Source organism: Hippocampus bargibanti, linkage group LG08 (assembly GCF_051943395.1).
Source record: "Hippocampus bargibanti isolate YZ-2025 linkage group LG08, ASM5194339v1, whole genome shotgun sequence".
Classification (NCBI taxonomy): Eukaryota; Metazoa; Chordata; class Actinopteri; order Syngnathiformes; family Syngnathidae; genus Hippocampus; species Hippocampus bargibanti.
In genome coordinates this window covers 5929063-5943408 of record NC_142741.1, presented here as the reverse complement: position 1 = coordinate 5943408, position 14346 = coordinate 5929063, and the positions used below count along the sequence as shown (strand labels likewise).

Below are 14346 nucleotides of genomic sequence, written 5' to 3'. Positions count from 1 at the left end.
TTTACATAAACTAAAGTACAAATGGCTATTTATTAGCCAGGTAATTATATAATAGACGAAGCTATATAGCTATCTATTAGCTATCTGTTAGCTATCTATTAGCTATCTATTAGCTATCTGTTAGCTATCTGTTAGCTAGGTAACTAGCTTTCTATCTATTTGAGTTACTTTCAGGTTGAGTTTATCAATGAAATGTATTATATATTATTAGATTACATTTGATAAAATTAGCATTTATTAGTCTCATACTGGATAAAAGTACATTTCACAGCAGCAAAGTGATGGAATTAACAGGAGAGGAAAGGAAAGGAAGAAGTACAAAAACAAAATACAGGAGCTTCTTTCTATAAAGGCAGCCACGCTTGCTGCGCCATTTTGAAGTCAAAATAACAAAAAACTTAAATAACAAATAATTACCTGGCTAGCTATCGATTAGCGATGGAGCTATCTATTAGCTCTATAGCTATCGAGCCAACGATTCTCACTTTTATCTCAGAATTTTGACTTTAAAAGTCTGAATTCTGAGATAAAACTCGAGGCTCCGAAGGGGCCATTTGAATGTTTGTTGGAGAGAAAACATTTAGCGGCATAAACGAGATTTTAATATGCCGTTTATGCCGATGAGGGCCAAACGAATAAATGACAAATTTAATCACTCTGTCTCACTGGAAGTTAGTACGGCGTGGAACATTAAAGCTCTCAATAATTAAAAAACACATTGTTGGATGTTCTTTAACTGAAAGAAGGGAAAAAAATGGTAATTATGACAAAACTGATATTTATATACTTTTGCCACGCACTCCTTTTGTCTTTAGGGTCAAAAATTCTAAATAATTTGAAGGCAACAGTAAAACGTCATTTTTGAGAGAATGTAACTTCTTTGTATGTCAAGCACATATGAAGAAGATGGTTTACGCCTTTGGGGTCATTTTTTTGGATCCTGCGCTCTTTTTAACTGTCTAAAACAGATTATATATTTAAATATATTTAAATAGAGCTAGCAAGCTAACTAGTTAGGTCACAAAAAGTTATTTAGTTAGCTCACTAGCTAGTTAGCTAGCTAGTTAGGTCGCTAGCTATCTCCCTCGTTAACTAAATATTTAATTTTGTAAAGTGTATACTTTCTTTAGTCGCTAGCTAATTAGGTTGCTAGTTAGGTCGCTATTTAGGTCACTAGTTAGGTCGCTAGTTAGCTAGCTCTCTAGGTAGGTTGCTAGCTAGATAGTTATATCACTAGTTAGGTCATTAGCTAGCCAGCTGGCTCGTTTAGTTGTTAGCTAGATAGCTAGTTGGGTCGCTAGCTCGTTGGCTCGCTAGCTAGTTGGGTCACTAGCTAGATAGCTAGTTAGGTGGCTAGCTAGCTCCGACGCTAACTAAATATTTAATTTTGTAAAGAGTATACTTTCTTTAGTCGCTAGCCAGCCAACTCGCTAACTAAATATTTAATTTTGTAAAGTGTATACTTTCTTTAGTCACTAGCTAGATAGCTAGCTTGTTAACTAAATATTTAATTTTGTAAAGTGTATACTTTCTTTAGTCGCTAGCTACATATCTCGCTTGCTAACGAAATATGTAATTTTGTAAAGTGTGTACTTTCTTTAGTCGCTAGCTAGTTATTTAGGTTTCTAGCCAGCTAGCTCGCTCACTAACTAAATATTTAATTTTGTAAAGTGTATACTTTCTTTAGTCCCTAGCTATATAGCTAGCTCACGAACTAAATGTTTCATTTTATCAAATGTATACTTTCTTACATGTACAGCCAAAGCTTAATCAACACTTTTATTTCCACCCGTCATTTCCTTCTGTACTTTTACTTCATCTAATTGGAAAATGTGCGTATTTTTGGCCCGTTTTGCAGCGTATGGCAAATTCCGCAAAATCCTATAGTTTTTATCTATTTCACTATTGTGCTACATTGAACGTACTAGCTAGCTTGTGTGCTCTGATTAAATATATTTAAATAGAGCACGCAAGCTAGCTAGTTAGGTTGCAAGCTAGCTAGTTAGGTCGCTAACTAGTTATCTCACTAGCTAGCTAGGTAGTTATGTGGCTAGCTAGCTCCCTCGATAACTAAATATTTAATGTAAAGTGTATAATTTCTTTAGTCGCTAGCTAGCTAGTTCGCTAGTTAGGTCACTAGCTAGCTAGCTAGTTAGGTGAATAGCTAGCTAATTAGTTAGGTCGACAGCTAGATAGCTAACTATGTAGGCTGCTAGCTAACAACTAGTTAGGTCGCTAGCTAGCTAGCTAGTTAGGGCACTAGCTAGCTAGCTTGCGAACTAAATATTGAATTTTGTAAAGTGTATACTTTCTTTAGTCGCTAGCTAGTTAGCTAGCTAGTTAGGTCGCTAGCTACCCAGCTAGCTACTTAGGTCACTAGTTAGCTCCCGAACTAAATATTTGATTTTGTAAAGTGTATACTTTCTTACATTTACAGACAAAACTTAATTAGCACTTTTCTTCCTCCGCCCGTCATTTCCTTCCGTACTTTTACTTCGTGTAATTGGAAAATGTGCGTATTTTTGGCCCGTTTTGCAGCGTACGGCAAATTCCTCATTCAACGACAGCATCAAGTGGGTGATGCTATTGCGGCGTGTGCACGATACCTCATCAAGATAGTGTGACGGCATCCAAGGGATGTCAACAAACTCTTTCGCATGCTAATGAGCTAATGCTGGGTATATGATCACCACCTCCGACTTGGTACTTTTCCATTCAAGAAGCAACAAAATGTGCGCTTTTCTCATCTCTTTGTTTCCATTGTGCACTCTTTTATCTGGGATGGCCTTCTGTGACGCCTATTTTTTTTTCTTCTTCTTTGTTCAAAGTTTTTATCTATTTCACTATTGTGCCACACTGAATGTGTCAAAACATAATTACAATCAACGGCCCCGTGTTTTCCCTCGGGTGGAAGAAGAGGTACTTTCTTGGGGGGGTAAGGAGGCCATTTTTAATCAACATCTGGCGATGAAACAGCCACGGTTGTCCGACATTGTGTACGACGGAGTGAGACAAAGAACGTTTGTGTGACTTGTGTGACGGCAGGTGCGTGTGCAACATCGACTGTTCCCACATCAGCTTCAATCCCGTGTGTGCCTCGGATGGCCGTTCCTATGACAACCCCTGCCAGGTGAAGGAGGCTTCCTGTCAGAAGCAGGAACGCATCGAGGTCAAGCACCTGGGACACTGCCAAGGTTACACTCCTCATTTCATTCACATTGCAAAATGAATCTTATGTTAGGACAAATACCCCCCAAAAATCCATATCCCCGAGCCATAACGGAAATACAGTGATACCTCGGTTTACGAACACTTTAGCTCACGAACGAGCCCGTTCTCCTAACAACAAAATGGCAGCCGACTGTTTTTGTCCTCTATTCCCCGCCCCCAGTCTTTGGTTAAAGCCACATGATTGGTCAGGAACGCAGCAGTGAGAGAAGGTGGTATAAACATTAAAGAGACAGGCAGACGTTAGAGAGAATTTCAACCTTGATAGTTCAAAGGCAGAGTGTAGACTGCAAGGTTAAAATATCCCATCAATCAGGCTCCACAAACAACCCGCACAAGCCATCTGTACACTTGATGCAAAAAGCTATCAACCCAGCTAAACAGAACACAATTGATGAGGAACTAGATAAAATTATCGCAGAGAAAGCACCTACAAGGGATCATGCCTCAAGATGGTGAAAGAAGAAGGTTCCTCATCAAGTGTTTAATACTGAGGAAACCGGCCACTCCATTCCATCAAGCCATCAACTACCATCACAAAGGTAAATAAAACAACTTTATTATACAGGGCAGTTTATTTCTTTAATTATAATACCATAGCACATTCATTATACATAAAATAAGGTATATTTTGTGTAGTTCACAGGCTTAGAAAATTAGAAAGTAGAAAATTATGTTTTATGGGCACCTGGGAACGGATTATTCTCATTTTAATGGTTTCCTATGAGAAATTAATTTTTGGGATCCACACTTTTCGCCTTACACACTGTCTAGGAACCAATTCATTTCGTAAGCCAAGGTATCACTGTATTCCATCCCCGATTTATGCACGTTGTAAAAAAAAAAAAGTTACCAAAAAAAACTGAAAGAAATTGAGAGCTAACAGCGGCGTCCACTTTGATATGCATGACGGTGCGTTTTCTTCCGGAGCCCTTTCAGCGAAGTGAAATCACAGCGAATTGTGGGGTATCCCTACTGTGGCATTTGTTCAAACGTGAATCCGCTAATGGCTCGGGCCAAAAGGTTTTGTTCGGGGATCAATGTCTTCTTCTGGCCTTTTTCCAGATGGGAACAAAGGCGGAGACGGACATTTCGCGCCCACCGACATCACAAGTAAGTGCCAAGGTTTATCAGGGGATGCCCACCACTCTTAACATGCAATATATACATCATCCATATATCAATGAGCTGCTCCGGTTTATGCGCGTGTCTGTCCCAGTACTTTTTTGGGCAGCAGGCAGGGAACACCCTGAACCGGTCGGCAGCCAATCGCAGGACACACAAAGACAAACATCGATTTTATATATATATATATATATATATATACAGTATATATATATATATATATATATATATACAGTAAAGTCTCGTTATATCGATATCGGATATATCGATAGTCCCGGTTATATCGATATTTTTTCTGACTCCCTTGAATATCGATATAACGAGACTTTACTGTATATATATATATATATATATATATATATATATATATATATATATATATATATATACAGTATACATATAAACACACATACACACACATACACACATATACTGTAGATACACACACATATACTGTAGATACACACATATATATATATATATATATATATATATATATATATATATATATATATATATATATATATATATATATACACACACACATTATATGTAGATACAGTAAAGTCTCGTTATATCGATATCGGATATATCGATAGTCCCGGTTATATCGATACTATTTCTATGCACGCACGGAGAAAATTACATGCAAACAGGGTCGGATATATCGATAGTCCCGGTTATATCGATATTTTTTCGGACTCCCTTGAATATCGATATAACGAGACTTTACTGTAATACATTTCATTTATAAGCCTTTCAAAACTCTCAAAGTCACTTTACAGTCACAGGATAAGTGACCTTGAGAGTATATACACACACACGTACACAATTTCATCTACACTTTTACTGTATATACACACATATATATACACACACACATATATTTATATACAGTATATACACACACATAAATACACATTTATGTACATACTTTTACATATGCAGAAATATATATATATATATATATATATATATATATATATATATATATATATATATATATACATACATATACACATTCATACGTACACACATTCATACGTACACACGCACACGCGCCGGCGCGCACACGCACACACATGCACACACACACACACACACACACACACACACACACACACATATATATATATACACGTGTGTAAGTGTTTGAAGCATTGTTTGGTCTATGGCGACACTAATATTCCACTTTTTCTCTTTCTGTTGTCAGGAAACGGACAGGCAGACGGCCTGTACACGGCGTGTCCAGATCTCTACAAGAACTACTGCGTGCACGGGGAGTGTCAGTTCCCCAGCATCCCCGCCCAGCCCTCATGCAGGTACGCACGCACTCGTGCACCACCACGACACGCGGCGTCTGCGTCGAAGGTCCGTCGTGAAGAGGAAGAAAATAAAATGGCGGCCTTGTTGACCTTGGACAAGTGGCGTCACGGCCTTCACGTTGCACATTCTCACAATATCTGAATAGAATGCAAATGCAGAACGCGTGCGTGTATTCGAAGAGTTATTAATTTTCAATTGCTGTCATTCTTTTTTTTTTTAATGGCTGCATTCTTTTCCTTCACTATCTGGCTGGCTGGCTAACTGGCTGGCTACCTAGCTGGCCACCTGGCTAGCTGTCTATTTGCTATCTTTTTGCTATCTATTAGCTATCTGGCTAGCTATCTGGCTATCTAGCTAGCTGTCTATTGGCTATCTGGCTGGCTACCAGGCTAGTTATCTATTTGCAATCTTTGCTAGCTGAAGTCCGAACCAAATTGTCTTATGTAAACAACAATAGCAGTCATTATTCTTGACTTCAGATTAGAAAACTAATTATTCATTCATTTGTTGTGTGTTATGTATTTAATATGTGGTGGGGATTAAACATTCTAATGGCTTCCTCAAATTCAAAATGGCCCCCCAACAGGAAAGCGGAGCTACAACGTGGCCCACCCGCGGCAAAAATAATGACTTTGACACCATTGCCCTTGTAACAAACAAACAAACAGGAAAAAGAGTCCAAATTTAGACAGTTGAAGAAAACTTAGCTCAGACTCTCTCAAAAGACAACCGACATCTAACTGACATCAGAAAAACGTTTTATAGCATTTAAAATACCCAAAACACGCAGGGTGATATTTTTAGTCAAATGCAAAACACCAATAAAAATGACTTAGTGTCCCAAAACTACTTCAAAATGACCTCAGAAAGTCCCGCCCCCTTGTTCGTGGCGTCACGCCAGCACGTCTTGCATTGCTTGAGAATCAAAACAATGGCTTCAGATTCGTAGAAGTTGCTTTCTTGTTACTCATCCAGTTATGAATATGATTCAAATTGTTCTGAATAGGAAAGCATAAATGTTTGCAATCGATTACAGAAGTTATTCCGTGTCATTTTGAGCCATCTGGACAGAATCGCAGTACCCAGAAAATGCAGAAGATGGCGCCAAAGCTCCATTGGGAATGGGCTGATTTGTCTGCTGGGAATTTGTGTCAGCGAATATCAAATAGTAGTCTTGGTGCAACACACAACGATTCACCATCGTGTTATTTCTGTGTTTTCCTTCTAATTTCGCACGGATAAACACGAAGTTTTCAGACCAAACAAAGTACCCAAAATGCATTGTGTGTCGCTTTCTCGGTCAGGAGCGTTCCTGCCGTGACGTCACGTCAGGCATCGTCATCAACTCGAAAACAAGACTTCCTGAATATTCAGCATGAGTCTTAAAACGTAAAATATAGCTATATGCCGTGGAATCTTTGTAAAATGCTCTCAGTAGAAGTCATTTAAAGTGATTTTACAAATTATGGACACAACTTGTCCGGGGGCGTCGGTTGTCCTTTAAAGTATTTGAGTGAAGCACAGCCTTCTTTTGTTTCTTTGGGACATCCATTTGCGACGCGCGCACAATGCACCGGCGCATAATGTAAGCGCCGGCGGACGCGGTTTAACTGGGATGACTCAACTCGGATTGGCTATTTTTGCAATTGGCTTTTTTGTTTTGGCGATGGAATGAGTTTGACTTACCTGGGAGGCTTTGTTTCTTGCCCGAGGAGACGGCAAAGCCGCGCCGCTGCTTTCCTCGATTTGCGTTTTTGCTTGGGCTCCTAACAACAACAAAAACACAATTATGCTCAGAGAAATGGGATGGTTTTTTTTTTTTGTACTATTGCAAATATTTCATGGGCATCTTCATTTTATATTTTTACATTTTCGATGCATCTTTATTTTTTATTTTTTGTTAAAATTTCAAACATTATCGAGGCATCTTCATTTTTATATTTTTACAATTTCAAACATTTTCGAGGTATCTTAAAAGACAACCGACGTCTCCGGACAGGTTGTGTCCATAATTTGTAACATGGCTTCAAATGACTTCTACTGAGCGTATTTCACCGCAAGATTCCACCGCATATAGCTATAGTTTACGTTTTAAGACTTGCGCTGAATATTTCGGAAATCTTGCTTTTTGAGTTGGTGACAAGTCCGGACGTGACGTCACTGAAGGAACGCCCCTGACGAAAAAAAAGGACACATTGTAGCAGTCCTTTCGTGGCCTCGATGCATTTTTCTGTACTTGTTTGGTCTGAAAACTTCGTGTTGCACGAAAAAGAGCCAGAAGAGGGCGTCAAAGCTCCATGTAAGGAATTTATCAGCCCGTGAATACGGGCTGATTAATTCCTCACAGGAGCTTGGTGGCCATTTTCTGGCTCTTTTTGGGTGAGACATTTCCCCCCAATGTTGCCTGAAAATGGCACGGAATAAATTATTTAATCGATTGCAAACATGTATGCTTTCCTCTTCAGAACTATTTGAATCATATTCATTTATATTCATCAGATTTTGGACACTTTAAGTCATTTTTATTGGTGCTTTGCATTTGAATAAATATATCAGCCCGCGTGTTTTGGGTATTTTAGATGCTATAAAACGTTTTTCTGATGTCAGTTAGGAAACAAAAAAGTGACGTCGGTTGTCCTTTAATTATTTTTTTTTGGTCCTATTTCAAAGATTTGATAAGCATCTTCATTTTATATTTTTACATTTTCGATGCATCTTTTTTTAAATTTTTTGTTAAAATTTCAAACATTATCGAGACATCTTATTTTTTATATTTTTACCCTTGCAAGCATTTTTGAGGAATCTTTTATTTTTACAATTTCAAATATTTTCAAGGCACCTTATTTTTTTTTACAATTTCAAACATTCATATGCATATTAATTTTAATATTTTTACATTTTCCATGCATCTTAATTTTTATTTTTTTGTTAAAATTTAAAACACTTGATTGGCATCTTAATTTATATATTTTTACAATTTAAAATATTTTAATAATAATATTGATTCATTTAATTTATAGGCGTCTTTCAAAACTCAAGGACACTTTTTTCAAGGCAATTTTTTTTGCAATTTCAAACATTTGAGGCTTCATATTTTTTTTACAATTCCAAACATTTTCTAGGGATGTTAATTTTATAGTTTTACACTTTCGATCCATCTTAATTTTTATTTTTTGTTAACATTTCAAACATTTGCTAGGCATCTTAGTTATATTTTTTACAATTTAAAGCATTTTCTAAGGATCTTAATTTTTAGATTTTTACAATTTCAAACATTTTCGGGGCATTTTTTTTCACAATTTCAAACATTCATAGGCATATTAATTTTAATATTTTTACATTTTAGATGCATCTTCATTTTTATTTTTTGTTAACATTTCAAAAATTTGCTTGCCATCTTCATTTTTATATTTTTACAATTTCAAACATTTTCGAGGTATATTCATTTCTTTTTTTTGCGATTTCAAACATTTTCTATGCACGTTACTTTTAGATTTTTACATTTTCGGTGCATCTCAATTTTTATTATTTTTTTTTTATTTCAAACATTTGCTAGGTAGGAATCTTATTTTTTATATTTTTACAATTTCAAACATTCATTGGCATATTAATTTTAATATTTTTACATTTTCAATGCATCTTCATTTGTATTTTTTGTTAAAACATTTTCTAGGCATCTTTATTTTTATATTTTTACAATTTCAAACATTTTCGAGACATCTTATTTTTTTTTTTTGCAATTTAAAACATTTTCTAAGCATCTTTTTTTGCAATTTCAAACATTTTCGAGGCATCTTGTTTTTTTTGCAATTTCAAACATTTGCTAGGCATCTTTTTTCTACAACTTCAAACATCTCTTAGGCATATTAATTATTTTTACAGTTTCAAACATTTTCTCGGCAAATTGTTTTTACAATTTCAAAAATTTTTGAGGCATCTTATTTTTTTGCACTTTCAGCCATTTCCTAGGCATCTTATTTTTTTTAATACTTTCCAATATTTTCTAGGCATCTTCATTTTAATTTTTGTACAATTTCAAACATTTGTTATGCATATTAATTATTTTTACAATTTCAAACATTTGCTCTGCAATTTGTTTTCACCATTTCAAACATTTTCTAGGCATCTTAATTTTTTTTACAATTTCCAATATTTTCTAGGCATATTTTTTATTTTTGACAATTTCAAACATTTTCAAGGCATCTCAATTTTTTTTTTATTTTTTTTTACAATTTCCAATATTTTCTAGGATCGTAATTTTTATTTCGGACAATTTCAAACATTTTCTAGGCATATTAATCAATTTTACAATATCAAACATTTGCTCGTTAATTTTTTTTGCCATTTCAAACATTTTCTAGGCATCGATGAAAACGTTTCTTCAGCCGTCATCTGTACTTCTTTGGCTGAAGAAACCTTTTCATCGAATGGACCACTCCTGTACAACTGAGAGCTACAGACGTATTTTCTAGATATGTTATATACTTATTTTTTTACAATTTCAAACATTTGAATCATATCCACCCGAATTCTGAATTGCTCAGAGCCATTTTTGCTCTGGTGACCCAACTACACTCCCCCCCCCCCCCCCCACACCTCGTCAACTATTCCAATGTAAAATTCCTACATTCCGACCCCCCCCCCCCCCCCCCCCCCCCCCCCCCTTTGACCACATTTGCGTTTTAATCAAATGTCAAGCATTTATCTCCGTTTCTCCAGTTGAGTCTTCATTAGCAATGAAACCCCCAAATCAGCAGCGCCCCCCAACCCCCATTGGTGGCAGGCAGCTGCGTTGAATCGGCCACGAATGAGTGAAAAACTGCACCTTCGACTCTCGGCGACGCAAAAAAACATTTGAGATTCGCAGTCGGTACCAAAGCACGACGTCGAGAAACGAAGACAACAAGCAGGGGGTAGGGAGGTGAATGTGTAATTGTATGGCCAACACTTTCATCATTTACCGCCTGATAGTGAAGCAGCCGGAGGGTCTGGGCGTCTCTCGCAACTTCGACAACCGTAGCACCCCCACCCACACCACGATCCCTCCCTCACCACCCACACGACTTCGTCGACACTGATTTGCATGAGCTGAGCACTCAAAGATCTCTGCCGCCCCCTGGTGGTCACCGTCATCACATCTTGGATACCAACCTCCCAAAACAAATGTCAGGGTTCGTTGTATTCACATCGTGTATGTTGATGTGGACCCTCCAAAAACAAACAAATAAATAAATAAATAAATAAATAGATCAAAGATCGTCATCATCATATCTTGTATCGCAATGTGGGAACCCACGCCCCCAAAAAATATGTTGAGGTTCGCCATAATCATATCTTGTATCCCAATGTAAGAACCCACCCTCCCAAAAAAAGATGTTGAGGTTCACCGTAATCATATCTTGTATACCAATGTGTGATCATAAAGCAAATAAACAGAAAAAGACGCAAAAAAAATCAGAATTAATATTTTTCACAGATGCAACAGTCACTTTTCAACCTCTCTAATAATAATAATAATAATAATAATAATACATTTCATTTATAAGCGCCTTTCAAAACTCTCAAGGTCACTTTACAGTCACAGAATAAGTTTTTTTCTGTGGGTGAGCAGTGGCAGCCATACGCGGCAGCGTTCACTCAACCCGGAATAACTCAAATAGATAGAAAGCTAGCTAGCTAATAGATAGCCAATAGATAGCTAGCTAGATAGTTTGCCAGCCAACTAGAAAGATATACAGCTAGCCTGTAACATAGCTAGCTAACTACCTAACTAGCTAACTAGTTAACTAGCTAACTAGCTAGCTAGCTAGCTGGATAGCTGGATGGATGGATGGATGGATGGATGGTTAGCTAATAGCTAGCTAGGCCTCCTCCCACAAAAAAAACTTTTTACATAGACTTTAAAGGAATGACGTGATTTGATCGATAGTTATAATGTACAGATGGCGCTAGCGTTAGCATCGCGACGCATCGAGCGGTCCGACACACCCGCCCCCCCTCCCATTCCCGCCCCCGTTACGCAATTATAAGTCCAGATTTATGCAGCGTGGCGCTATTCCCGGCTCGCTGCGACCTTGTTTCAATCTCGAGTTCAATGGCGGTCATCGCTTTCGCCGATAACAAGACGAGCTCCAACGGCGCAGCGGCTCGTTTGCTCATGTTTTGCATCGATTAGATTCCAACTAACAAGAAATTAGGATGAGTACACAGACGAAACCCGCAGAAACATCAGATTTTCTTTTTTTCCCCAGTTTCTTTGTATCATGTGCGGGTTCGTCCTTGTCTTTGCCGCGGATTGCCTTGCTCCCGTTCCTCCAGGGAGAGCATCAAATAAAAACAAGGCCGACAACAAAGCTATTTAAATAAATACCACTTGCTAAACTATAAAAGCGTATTGCAAAGTTTGCGATCACAGGAAAATGGACGTGATTTTCGTACCTGGTATCAGTCACGCACACACGGTACGGTGGAAATGGGCGTTTGCACTGTTGTGGGAGTGAACACACTTGGTTCCCTGACTTAAATCAAGGGTGACAAAGTCATGTTTTGGTGCAGGTGGGCCACATAGTAGTTACGGTTTCCTCTCAGGGCTGTTATGAATTTGGGGAAGCCATTAGAATGTTTGATCCCCTCCACATATAACATCTGGAACACCCAACAAATTAACAAATAACTAGTTTTTAAATTGGAAGTCAAGAATAATTAGTGTTCTTGTGGTTGACATATGACAATTTGAAATTTTGGTTGACACTTTAGCAAGCATCATAGCACTTGAAATACAGTACTTGATTTGCTTTGGCGGGCCGAATAAAATAATGTGACGGGCCAGATTTGGCCCTGGGGCCTTGACTTGGACAACAATGATGTGAGGGATTAGCCAGCTAACTGAATAGATAGAGAGCTATCTTGCTCGCTCGCTAGCTAGCTCAATAGACAAACATGGAATTTCACAATTTGCTTTTATGGGCCGAATAGAATGATGCAGCGGGCCATATTTGGCCCCCGGGCCTTAACTTGGACACCTGTGATGTGAGAGATTAGCCAGCTAGCTGAATCCATAGAGAACTACTATCTTGATCGCTAGCTAGCTCAATAGACGAACGTGGAATTTCACAATTTGCTTTCGTGGGCCGAATAAAATGATGTGGCGGGCCAGATTTGGCCCCCGAGCCGTGACTTGGACACCTGTGCGTCATGACCATCTTGTGCAAAATAAATCTATAGGGAACCTCAAGATCTTCCATTTGCAGGTCATCCAATCGTGAGTCTACTTGAAATCCATCATAGTCTAAAAGGATATATAGTAAAACGTAAGATTTCTGACCATAATCCCTTCTAGAAATCTGTTTAAAACCCGACTTGGTTGAAAACCAAAACAACATTTGCCATTAAAATCAATGTAATCAATATCAATGAGACGCAACACATAGAATGTGACATATAAGGAAGTGGAGGGGAGTTGGGTGGTGCATTCAGGTGCGCTCGGTTAACAAATCAAGAACCAAATTTTGGTTGTAAACCGAGGCATAAGAACCCTGAAATTTTTGGTTGAAAACCGAATTAGATGAGAACCGAGACGTTCGAAAACCCAGATTGGACTGTGGGACTATTTTCTTTTCGGCCCTGATGAATCTTGTTGTCTTGCGTTGCAGTTGCCACTCAGGTTTCAGCGGACCTCAGTGCGACACCAAAGAGTACAACGTGCTCTACGTGGTCCCGGGTTCTGGCAAACTGCACTACGTTCTCATCGCCTCCGTCATCGGAGCCCTGCAGGTGGTCATCATCTGCGTGGTGGTGCTCTGCATTACAAGGTGAGGCATACCCGGAAGCGGGGGACTTTGACCCCAAAAGGGAACTTTGACAACAAAAGGGGACTTTGGCCCCAAAAGGGGACTTTGACCTCAAAAGTGGATTTTGACCCCAAATGTGGAATTTTACCCCAAAAGGGGACTTTGATCCCAAAAGGGGACCTTGACCCCAAAGGGGACTTTGACTCCAAAAGGTGACTTGGACCCCAAATGGGGAATTTTACCCCAAAAGGGGACTTTGATCCCAAAAGGGGACTTTGAGCCCAAAAGGGGACTTTGACCTCAAAAGGGGACGTTGACCCCAAAAGGGGGCTTTGAACCCAAAAGTGGACTTTGACCCCAAAAGGGGAATTTGACCCCAAATGGTGACTGAGACCCCCAAAAGGAGACTTGGATCCCAAAAGGGGACTTGACCTCAAAAGGGGACTTTGACTCCAAAAGGGGATTTTTATCTCAAAAGGGGACGTTGACCCCAAACGGTGACTTGGACCCCAAATGTGGAATTTTACCCCAAAAGGGGACTTTGATCCCAAAAGGGGACCTTGACCCCAAAGGGGACTTTGAACCCAAAAGGTGACTTTGACCTCAAAAGGGGTTGTTGACCTCAAAAGGGGACTTAAACCCCAAAAGGGGATTGTGACCTCAAAAAGTGACATTGACCCCAAAAGGGGACTTTGACCTCAAAAGGGGACTTTGACTCCAAAAGGGGAGTTTGACCCTAAAAGGTGACTGAGACCTCAACAGGGAACTTTGACCGCACAGGGGGACTTTGACCCCCGAAAGGGGACATTAACCCCACAAGGGGACTTTGACCTCAAAAAGGGACTTTGACCCCAAAAGGGGAGTTTGACCTTAAAAG

At 38.7% G+C, this 14346-nt stretch overlaps 2 protein-coding genes across 4 annotated transcripts in view; one reads left to right on the top strand and one right to left on the bottom strand.

Moving 5' to 3' along the window:
• Positions 1-14346, bottom strand: part of LOC148894434 (uncharacterized) — a 255370-nt gene that overhangs the window by 234736 nt on the left and 6288 nt on the right. For 2 of the 3 annotated variants that reach the window (XM_089003491.1, XM_089003493.1), the window contains exon 2: positions 7366-7445. The gene's annotated coding sequence lies outside the window, so the exon portion shown is untranslated. Of the gene's footprint in view, positions 1-7365; positions 7446-10640; positions 10905-14346 lie in introns of those variants that run through there. The other variant, XM_089003492.1, reaches the window with a different exon arrangement.
• Positions 1-14346, top strand: part of tmeff2a (transmembrane protein with EGF-like and two follistatin-like domains 2a) — a 124280-nt gene that overhangs the window by 108854 nt on the left and 1080 nt on the right. Inside the window, exons 6-9 of the mRNA XM_089003489.1 lie at positions 3046-3194; positions 4294-4341; positions 5567-5675; positions 13332-13490. Of these exons, the coding sequence (XP_088859615.1) occupies positions 3046-3194; positions 4294-4341; positions 5567-5675; positions 13332-13490 (465 nt within the window). The remainder of the gene's footprint in view (positions 1-3045; positions 3195-4293; positions 4342-5566; positions 5676-13331; positions 13491-14346) is intronic.